Genomic DNA, 11243 nt, shown 5'->3' on the forward strand with positions numbered 1-11243 from the left:
GAAATTGAGCTCCCTAGAAGACTATTGGACAGTCTACCAAGGGGTTCAATGAGCATCTAGTAGCCCAATGGCTTGCTTGATTCCTATTGGCCAGAAGACAAAAAGGTCCAATGAGAGTTTGAATAAATTATTTTAATTACCTAAAGCTCTCACAAAAGGGGGAAAGGGGGACACTTGTCAAAGACTGTCAACTATGCTTCTTAATTGCTATTGGCTAAGCTCTGCAGGAGCCAACGGGAAGCCAACAAGAGCAAATGGGAAGAGGGGTCGACCAAGAAGAGAGAGAGTTGGCATTTTTAGGCTTACTAATTTTGCTACACACACACACAACTCATGTGTTGAGAAAGAACTCCATCTCCTTCTCCAAGCATTGAGAAGTAGAGGCCTACACCAACAACTCTTGGCTATGGAATGCAAATCCAACCAAGACTCAAACTTCAATGACATGCTCATCTCCTCTACCATGCTAATTACTAAGCTAAGCTATGCTATAAGAGTGATTATGTGAGGAGAATACTTCTTTCTTGTAAGATACATCTTCTTCCTCTTCATCTTTCCTCATTCCCTGTGTGAGGTCTTGGGACTGAGGCTAGGCCCACTAGGTGTGTTTTTCAAGCATAATTTGGTGCATGAATCTTCCATCTTCATTGCACCAACGAGTTTTGTCAAGGAACATAAAGATTGTATTGTACAAAAGTCTCCCTTGATGGGAGAAGCTATAATACAAAGCCTTTTTGGAGGGCGACCAGTTCCATGTAACTCTGGTCCTCAATTGTTGTTAATTGTTCTATTTCTCTCTCGTTTCAAGTATTGTCTATGCCAAACTAGCTAGGTGTAATTGTTATGTTTCTTTCTCCAACCAAGTACTCTCTCTATGCTCATTAGGAACTTGTTCTTAATAAAATGCTCACTATGTTATCATTTTCCGCTACACACAAGTTACTAGTGCATTAAATGTTACATATCGAGTATGGAAATCCGTTACTTGCTCAGCCCTCAACACTTGTTTGAAGATTGAAGCATGTGCATATGGATTCCTCGACCCACTAAACTTTTTGGGTACACACTTGGCCACATGAGAGGGCTGCATGTGTCTAGCCTGGACAACCATTCTAACCATTCTAATAGGGTCCTCCTAATAGGGTCTCTAGTTTTGTATTCTCCCCTTGGCACTACAATCGGTGTCCTCTCTGCTACTCTTTCATCCGGTCGTTCGGTTCAATCTCGTGTAACAGTCGGAGGGGTTCTAGTTGCGTAAGTCAAATCAGGTGCTTCACTGCCCCTATGTATGTTCAAAGAAACTCTAGGCCCCAATGATCCCATGGGTCCTACATTCGAGAATCATTGATGCCCAAATGAATCTTCCACTCTAGTTCTTACTAGACTTACATATCCAGTTTCTTGTTTTGTTTGAGTCATCGTGGGTCTAACTTGCTCGCGGGTTACATAATATTGATGGAGTGGTCCACCAAAGTATGTATATTGCTCTAACTCCTTACGGTCTATAGGAGAGTATTTACAGCCATGCTTATCCATCATGACCACTTGGATATTTCTCCCCTTTGTGTATGTAAAAACATATAGCCTCTTAAGGTCAGTCAGCTCCTCGATGCGGGGTTCATTACATCTATAATAAAGTGTTTGTTCTCCATTATGGAATTTATACATCCCACATAAGTGTTGTCTGTATTAAGCCGCTCCGTCTCGTTAGTGCGCATGAGCACATTGTTTTGCTTGTCCAACTTGGGTGGCTCGTCCACTAACTCCTCATCGACTTTGTCCTTGGTGCCAGTCAATCCCTATTTGTCCACAATAAATGGGTTATGCACAACTAGATACATCATTTCTTCCCAGTCAAAGCATTTATCTCCATTATAGTCCACAACTACAAGGTCCCTGAACTCGCTTGGCTTGTTTTCCAATTTAACATAGTAGCGGTCCATTCCATCCTTATAGAGTTTAGCTTTCAGCTCGTTCTTGAATTGAAATTTTAGATACAATAGCTTGACGTCTATCAAGAAGGACCTACCCCCGTGGAAGTTCCTTCCTTGAAGCTCACCATGTTGAATCCCTCGGCCATTATGGTGTATGATCTTTCCGATGATGTATTAGACAGACTTTCCTCTAAAATGGCTTATAGTAGCAGATGCAGTGGATTTTGATTCACACTCTCTTCAACTGAAATGTTGCTCACTTGGTCTCTTACGCTTAGATTCCTATTCTAGTAGAATCTTCCTGATCACAAATACACAAAGAATTCATCTTACAAAACCCCAACCTTGTTACCTTGGCTACCTTGTGTTCTCTCCGGTTTGACTTACTTGTTGGGCCGCACCCTCTAGCTCATGCACCCTGTAAAAATGCTTGATGGCTACAGGTTTACAGCCGCTCTTGTTAGTCCAAGCTTCTAATCGACAGAATTTTATCCGACACCTTAAATAATTTCATTGTTTTGCTTGCAACACCCACAACTTAAGTCCAATTTCAATTTTGAAAAGACCACTAGGGTCTTGGAGATTATCTCTGGCTGTGGTGAAGTTTTGGTCTCAGTATGTCTCAAAGGAACATGGATCATGATCCATGTATCTCAGTGGTGGCCAAATGGGGTGATATTGATCCCACACCTAGCCCTTGGTCTAAAGATCTCAAATCTATACTTTTTGTAAAGTTTGGGTTTGTTTAGGGTGGACAAAAGTCAAAACCTAGCACTTTTTGTGATTTTTGATATGAACCGATTTTGTCCTTTCCGACCTCCTTCTAGATTTCCGTTCACTTCCTTGCTTTGGGACTTTTTGTTCAAAATGGTTTAAGCTCCTCAATGGTCCTATTTTTGCAAAAAAGGTACATGGATTGCGGTCCATATTGGGAAGACAACTTGCCTTTTATTGATACCATTAGGATCAACATGTTTACTAGATGCTTTGGCATCAAAGGTTTTGGATTTGAACTGGTTTTTGTCAGCCAAAAGTGATTTCTCAAGTTTGTTCTGGTGATTTTCAACTATCATCTGTTTTTGGTCTTTTCCACCTGTTTTGTAAACTTTTTGCCCCACTGGTTCTTTTGGAAAATATTTTTCAAATTGTACCAGTTATCGACTTGTCAAATTTCAACTCAAAATCTTGATGAGCTACATTACATGGATTGCAAAATATGTTTGACCTCATTTTGACATGAAATTTGGCTAGCTTATAGTCTTGGTTAAGGTGACACTTTTCCCCAAACCTTTTTGGATTTGAACCACTTTTGTCTAACCAAAAATAAATTTTGTGTGCGCTTTGTGGTTTTTGGCCATCAGATGTTTTTTTGGTGTTTTGATCAACTCTTTGCACTTTTTTGTTGTGGCTTCTTTTGGAAAAGTTGTTCCACTAGTTATCAGGGATGCGTTGGTCAAATATCGGGCCAAAATGTCTACCAAGTACATGGATCGCAATTCATGTTGGGAAGCACTTTGAGATGAATTTTGACCTAGCCCACGAGTGATTTTAATTTTTACACCGGGTGCTAGTCTCTAGCGTGTGACCCAAGACTCTCTCTCATTTCAAATACTTTGCCTTCCCGCTCCCCCTCTCCTCCTCTCCTCTCTCTCTTCCCAACGACGCTTGCAGCCATACCCAGATGCTCAATTGACGTCTCTTAGCGGCTTCACTAAGGCGAGATGCACATCAAGGAAATCTCGCTTGAGGGCTTCAAGTCATACGCGACACGCACAGTGGTTCCTGGTTTTGATCCCTTCTTTAATGCCATAACAGGCCTCAATGGATCCGGGAAGTCCAACATCCTCGATTCTATATGCTTTGTGCTCGGCATCACAAACCTGCAGCAGGTCCGGGCAAGCAACCTTCAGGAGCTTGTTTACAAGCAAGGGCAGGCTGGAGTTACCAAGGCCACTGTCTCCATCATCTTTGACAATTCGGACAGGAATCGAAGCCCTATCGGCTACGAAGAGTGCAGCGAGATCACCGTAACTCGCCAGGTATTTCTTCCATTGCTTCTCGTTAATTTTTGAAGAACGCCATAGCTTAATGCCATCTATCCAGCTCGATTCCTAGAGAAGTCCTTGTTTGGAGCAATTCACACACCTCTCGTTTAGCGATAGGATGGATAGCTTTAAAAACAACATGTGAATACTTTGATACTTCCATGTAAAATTATGATTTTTTCATAATGGATGAGGTCGCAGTCTGTGATGGCCATAAGAATCATTGCCCTTGACATTGTGTGCAAAACTGAACCAGGAGGATTGCATGCTTTTGTTTGCCCACAATGAGTAAAACCTACAGGATGCTTTTTAGCACTATCCAATTCTACTGCACGCTTGTATGCAAGTATTAAAAGCACTGAGGTTTACATGGTTCTCCAGAGGGCACTTGCGTATGATAGCTGTTATACTTTCTTGACTAGACCACGACCATGGAGACTCTGCAGACCCTTGAAATGAATGCAACTTAATTTTTCTGTTTAGTGACTATGCTTGGCATATAACCTTAAAGTGTGCTCACCTGTGGTTTTATCATGCTTCCGTGTTGTGTTTGTACGGTAAAAACGTGTTTTATGACGTAATGGGATTGATAGCAAAACCCACATGCGCATGAATCTGCTCTGCATGCCATGAGTCAGTGACTATGCTTGGCATATAACCTTAAATGCACTCACCTGTGGTTTTATCCACACTTCTGTGTTGTGTTTGTACGGTAAAAACGTGTTTTATGACGTGACGGGATTGATAGCAAAACTCATATGCGCATAAATCTGCTCTGCATGCCATGAATCAGTGTATCCCTTATACACTGGTAGTTGAATGCTGCCTCTGGGTCCGTCCAGTGAATGACTAAAGTGATGCTAGTATATTCTCCATAGCATCCAACTCTACCTTATCACTGACTGCTTTTCAATTTTCTTGTTTGTAATGGTCATTTGTCTTGTTGAGATAGTCCAGTTTTAAGCGATGATTGTCTTGGAACCGCTGTCCTGATTACTGTCTGTTTTGGTGTTAGATTGTTGTGGGAGGAAGAAATAAGTATCTCATCAATGGACATCTTGCACAGCCAATGCGTGTCCAAAACCTTTTTCATTCTGTACAGTTAAATGTAAACAATCCCCACTTTCTTATTATGCAAGGACGAATAACAAAGGTGCTGAACATGAAACCACCAGAGATATTGTCTATGCTCGAGGAGGCAGCAGGCACGCGAATGTATGAGATGAAGAAAGATGCAGCTCTTAAGACGCTTCAGAAGAAGCAGACAAAGGTTGATGAAATTGACAATGTGCTCAGTAATGAAATTCTGCCTGCTCTTGAGAAGCTCAGAAAGGAGAGGCATCAGTACATGAACTGGGTAAATGGAAATGCAGAACTTGATAGATTGAAGCGATTCTGCATTGCCTTTGAATTTTTTGAAGCAGAGAAGATAAAGAATGCTGCCATGAACGATGTTGAACATTTGAGGTGCAGAATTGCTGAATCACAAGATTCTGTAAAGGAGCTAACGAGTGAAATAACAGAGAAGGAAAAAGCCATCTCAGAGCTTACCATGGAGAAAGAGCAGAGAATGGGAAATGACATGAAGGATTTGTCTGATAAAGTCGACAAGTTATCAAACGCGATGGTCAAAGAGACATCTATATACACAAATCAAAAGGATACATTGAAAACAGAAAAGTCTTCTATTACTAAGGTTTGTCCCTGCAAGCGATGCTTTTTATGATAATATAATGCACATTGAATCCAATGCCCTGATGCCATTCTGTGGCTTTTGCAAGCTTGAGAAAAGTATCAAGGATATTGAGGCTTCCTACGAGGAAAAATGTGCAGCGATTGTAAAGCTAAATGAAGATGCATCAGGCTTAAAGGCAAAAGTGGATATGCTAACATCCACCTTAGCTGAGCTTGAAAAAGATTACCAGGTAGACCAATCAGTGTATTCTCCTCTATGGGACAATTGGCCTGTTTTCTTCATGCTAGAACCAACCAAATAATTTGATAAATTTGCAGGATTCTCAAGATTTGAAAAGATGATAAGTTTCTTTCTGAATACAGGGTGTGCAAGCAGGTAAGAGTGGAGGCAATGAAGAAAAAAGTTTAGCAGATCAGCTTGCAGAGACCAAAGCTGCAGTTGGAAAAGCGAGCACGGAATCCAAGCAGGCGAAAACTAAGATTCAGCATTTGGAAAAGGAATTGAAAGAAAAGAAGAAACAGCTTGCGTCGAAGAAAGAGGAAGCAACTGCATTAGACAAAGAGCTGAATTCAAAGAGATTGGAAATTGAAAAAATCAGGAATGCTTTGAACAGCATTCCAATAGAGGAAGGATGCTTGGAATCTTTAGAGAAGGTAAGCTCAGGACTCTTGGCTAGAAAATGTGAGTGCTTGTCTCAGACTCTCAGACAACAGCAGGTAGCACAACCTGCCCCCCCCCCCACACACACACACACAAACACACACACCCCAAACCATCACCACACACAGAGAGATAGAGACAGTATTTTGGTTTTTGTGGGGCAGATCAAAGGACAAGAGTCAGAAGCAATAGTAAGATTGAAGGCAGAAGTAAATGATATTGCGGCACAGTTAGGAAATGTCAACTTCCAATACAATGACCCTGTTAAGAACTTTGAAAGGTCCAAGGTCAAAGGCGTGGTTGCGCGGTTGTTGCATGTCAAGGACGTCTCAGCTGTGACAGCCCTTGAGGTCAGTGCCATCAATTTTCATGTTGCTTTGTATTCATATAAATAAAGTTATCACATGAAATATAAAACTGTTGAAATTTGACCCAAACAGGTAGCTGCCGGGGGAAAGCTTTATAACGTGGTGGTTGATTCGGAGCAAACGGGGAAGTTGCTGCTGGAAAGAGGCAATTTAAGGCGTAGAGTTACGATAATCCCGCTGAATAAAATAGAAAGCCATCCCATTCCAGCCAGGATTCAAGATACAGCTTCCAAACTGGTCAGCTAAACTGCCACACACTCTCAGTAATTTGTCTTGGCTGCATGCAGTTACTTAGAAGGTTGCAATGAAGTATGATTTCCAGAATGTAGCTAAATCCACCCTTTATGCAGGTTGGACGGGGGAATGCAAGGCCAGCACTCTCACTTATTGGTTATGATGAGGAATTGAAGGCATGCCATGCCATTATTTTATATTTGTAAAAACTAGAATGCCATTTTGACGGTTTTCAAGATTTGTCTTCTGAAAGCAGGTTAAATGGTCTTAGAGGAATGGCATGAAATGTTCATTTTTCTTGATTTCTGCTTATTCTGTTGGGAGCATAGGTTTTAACTCCACACAACTTCAGATGGTGCAATGCGTAATTGCATTTACCTGACTTGCAGGCAGCCATGGCTTATGTCTTTGGTAGCACATTTGTATGTAAGGATACAGAAGCAGCAAAACAGGTATTATTTATTAGAAAGATTAAGTTATTACCATAACACACCTTGAAATTTTGGAATATTGAACTTCTGCACTTTGGCAGGTTACATTTCACAAGGACATCAAGGTTCCAAGTGTCTCCTTAGAAGGAGACATCTTTGACCCTAGAGGATTTCTTACAGGAGGAGCTCGCAAGTAAGAGCATTGTTATACAATAAAAAACAATAGTAGTTTTCTTGCTCTTTAGTAGGTTGAAGCTACCACTTTTCCATGTGTGTGTTTATCATTGCATCCTTCACCATTAATCCGATCTTATGCTCTTTGCCTCATAAGTGTGCCATTCTTCATGCTGTAGGGGAAGCGGTGAACTTCTTAAGCAACTTCATAGGCTTTCAGTGGCAGAGTCGGAGCTGGCAAAGCATCAAGCTAGGCTGTCGGAGGTTGAAGCTGAGGTATTTCTTCTGATTTTGTAGGCATAATCAGCAGCTGTTGATGTAACTGGGGACCGGCAATGTTTCTAAAATTCTTGGCTGATGAGCATACAGTCTATTCGATGTTGAAGCAGTGCTGTCATTTGGTTTACATGAGTGAGGTCTTTGTGCAGATTGCAAGTTTGCTCCCCGTTCAGAAGAAGTATGACCACCTTAAGTCACAGTCAGAGCTTAAATCTTATGATTTAGCTCTTTTTGAGGAGAGAGCCAAGGAGTGTGAGCATCACAAGGTGTGCATGCGAACCATGCATTTCCATCTTTCTGAATGGTTAAAATCAAAGCATGTTTGACGACTTCTTGCGCTGATAAAAGGAAACGAGATGTACAAAACTGAACCTGGAGTATGATGGCAATGTAGTTGACAGAAGCAGTATCACATTTGGAGGAAGAACTTGCTGCAGCCATAACAGAGACAAAGACAAAAGAAGATCTGCACAAATCTTGCTGCAAAAAAGTTGCTTCTTTAGAGCAAGCAATTAGGGATCATGGCAGAGACCGGGAGAGTAGGCTTTTGGCCTTGGAGAAAGAGATTAAGTCTGTCAAACAACAGCTTTCCATCTCAGGAAAAGAGTTGAAGGTGAGCTTAGTTGATTCCAATGTGCTTTCTACAGTTTTTTGAATAGGAGAAGTACCGGCACATTTGTGTGTGTTTAGGGATTTGATGGAGAAAAAGAGCGACTGATTATGGAAAAAGAAGCCTTGGCTCAGGAGAAAATCTCATCAGAGGCGCAACTGTCTGCGAGTCAAGCACAATTGCAGACCTTTGAAGAGTCTTTGGAAAAGATTGCTTTGCAGGTACGATTGTTTTTTATGAACCATAATGGCTGGGTGTAAGCAGGCTGGCCTAACTAGCTAGAAATGCTTTGGGATTAGGTGGATGCTATCAAGCAAGAGTACAAACGAGCTGAGGAGGAGCTCAAAGAAAGCCGGGCCAAGATTAAGGAGTGTGATAGTCATATCAACTCCTTAGTGAAAGCTCAAAGTAAGCTTCAACAGAAAAAATCAGACTGCCAGGTTGAAATAAGGAAAATAGAGAATGAGGTCAGTGAAACTGAAGTAACAATCATATTTTCTTGTTGGTGCTCTTCTCTTTACTGGTGGAGGTTGGCAGGTCAAGAGAATGGAATCTGAACAAGTGGAGTGCACTAGACTGGTTGAGAAGCTTTTGGAGAAGTATAAATGGATTGCAACAGAGAAGCAGCTATTTGGAAAGCAGGGAACGGATTACAACTTTGAATCACGGGATCCAGCAGCAGCAAGAGCCGAGCTTGAGGCCAAACAGTCAGAGCAGAGCAAGTAAGCATTTAACTTTGAGGATTAGGTGCTATAACATAGACAATCAAGTTGCAATGGATATAGAATTTTGGGTATAAGTAGCCATAAAAATTCACATGTAGGAGAGCCTATTTTTTGGATGCCTACGACATAGAGACGAGCACTTGCTGCTTAATGGAATTTGGCCAAGCAGTTGGAAAAGCCATCTGAGCCAACCTTATCTTTGTCATGTCTAGCTTTGATGAATGGCTAATTCTTTTGTTGCAGCCTTGAGAAACGAGTCAACAAGAAAGTTATCACCATGTTTGAGAAGGCTGAGGACGAATACAACGATCTCATGTCAAAAAAGCGAATCATTGAGGTGCCGAATTCTAAGCAAGCCATATATTCTGTGTCTGTTTACTTACGTGCTATCCTGGGTACTTTTGAAGACACAAGAGTCCTCAATTAATCTTCAGTACATGGGGTTATCATCTAATTTTGTAGTTCTTTGTGGCAGAATGATAAGTCCAAAATACACAAGGTCATAGATGAACTGGACGAGAAGAAAAAGGAGACGCTGAAGGTCACCTGGCAGAAAGTGAACAAGTAGAGACATTACCTCTCTTTCCATCCGGTATTTCTTTGAGTGAAACCAAATCACTGACCTCTCAACATGCTATTGTGGCAGGGACTTTGGTTCCATTTTCTCTACTCTCTTACCAGGCACAATGGCTAAGCTTGTGCCTCCTGAGGGAGGTGATTTTATGGATGGTCTTGAGGTCCGTGTAGCCTTCGGTAGTGTATGGAAGCAATCTCTCTCAGAGTTGAGTGGAGGCCAGCGATCTCTACTTGCCCTCTCCCTCATCCTTGCTTTGCTGCTCTTCAAACCTGCTCCACTTTATATACTTGATGAGGTACAATTTGACACAAATGCTGTAAGTTGCATCGAGGGATGGAGCTGCCTGGATCATTGCTATCCTCATGTATAAATGGCAGGTGGATGCTGCGTTGGATCTTAGCCATACTCAGAACATTGGGCGGATGATCAAAGCACATTTTCCACATTCACAGGTAAAAATCTGTAACACTCACAAAGTCCATGGTACTGCAGCCTTGGGTATGTCAAACTAACCACTTTTCTGTCATTTAAGCAGTTCATTGTGGTGTCATTGAAAGAGGGAATGTTCAACAATGCAAATGTGATCTTTAGAACCAAATTTGTAGATGGTGTTTCGACAGTCATGAGGACTGTGCCGAGCTCGAAACAACAGGGAAAGAAGGGTGGAGCCACCCCAGAAAGGTAATTGATCTTCCACATAGCTTGCTTTTAAGCTTATGTTCACTCACAGAATGTGCTGTCTGCTGCAACAGACAATGCATGTAATCCTCATATTCAAGTTTTGTTTATCCCTTTTGTAATGAACCATCCATCAATGTTATGATTTTTTATTGTAAACTTTGACAGAAGAGCGCCCCTCAAGGAGAACATGGTTAGATGAAAAGCCACCCTGCTGGGATCTATTTTATGGGCGGCCCATGTATCACAACAACTTGTTGTAAGGGCTAGTATCCAAACAAGCATTCTTGTACTAATGAAGAGTCTGTGAGCTTGCACCATGCAATGAGATGTGCTCCTCCACATAGTAGAACAGACATGAAAGAATCATTCAGCTCTGTATTTGCTGCTCAGTATAAACTAGCTATGAAAAACACTACTCCACTGATGCATTGTAGCAATGTGTATAATTGAGATCAACAAGCTTTATTGATATGCCAATCCTAACAAATTAGCATGAGCATGCCCTGCTCGTGTGGGTGTGCTTACAAACACAGCTTCATTAGGTCATGGCTAATACCCAAGTGTGGTAGATTGGTTATGCCATTTCCCTCTTGAATAACAGGTCTTGAGTTCAACTCCCCTTGTCGGATAGATCTTTAAGGTATCTTGGGATAGTTTCCTACGACGTTAAAATTCTCTTCTTCTTCTTCTCTCTCTCTTTCTCTCTTTCTCTCTCTCTCTCTCTCCACATGTCATTGTGCAGTGTGCATACTGTAGTATAATAGTATGAATGGTATAACACAGTTTGTGATTCTTCACTACAAGGTACTGAGTAGTATTGATGCCCATA

The 11243-nt window shown here is 41.5% G+C and overlaps 1 protein-coding gene across 1 annotated transcript; it reads left to right on the forward strand.

Moving 5' to 3' along the window:
- Positions 1 to 3533: 3533 nt before the first annotated feature.
- LOC147430889 (structural maintenance of chromosomes protein 2-1-like) lies at positions 3534 to 10885 on the forward strand. Its single transcript, XM_086493414.1, has 21 exons — positions 3534 to 3973; positions 4995 to 5675; positions 5761 to 5904; positions 6038 to 6328; positions 6500 to 6685; positions 6776 to 6940; positions 7054 to 7113; positions 7327 to 7389; positions 7470 to 7561; positions 7722 to 7818; positions 7971 to 8087; positions 8216 to 8434; positions 8512 to 8652; positions 8731 to 8898; positions 8969 to 9153; positions 9400 to 9493; positions 9632 to 9720; positions 9803 to 10028; positions 10111 to 10185; positions 10269 to 10414; positions 10580 to 10885. Exons 1-21 carry the CDS (start codon positions 3656 to 3658, stop codon positions 10611 to 10613), a joined length of 3591 nt encoding a protein of 1196 aa, XP_086349540.1. The 5' UTR covers positions 3534 to 3655; the 3' UTR covers positions 10614 to 10885.
- The last annotated feature ends 358 nt before the right edge of the window (positions 10886 to 11243 follow it).

The sequence above is a fragment of the Adiantum capillus-veneris genome, chromosome 21 (genome assembly GCF_014529385.1).
Source record: "Adiantum capillus-veneris isolate H3 chromosome 21, ASM1452938v2, whole genome shotgun sequence".
Taxonomy (NCBI): Eukaryota; Viridiplantae; Streptophyta; class Polypodiopsida; order Polypodiales; family Pteridaceae; genus Adiantum; species Adiantum capillus-veneris.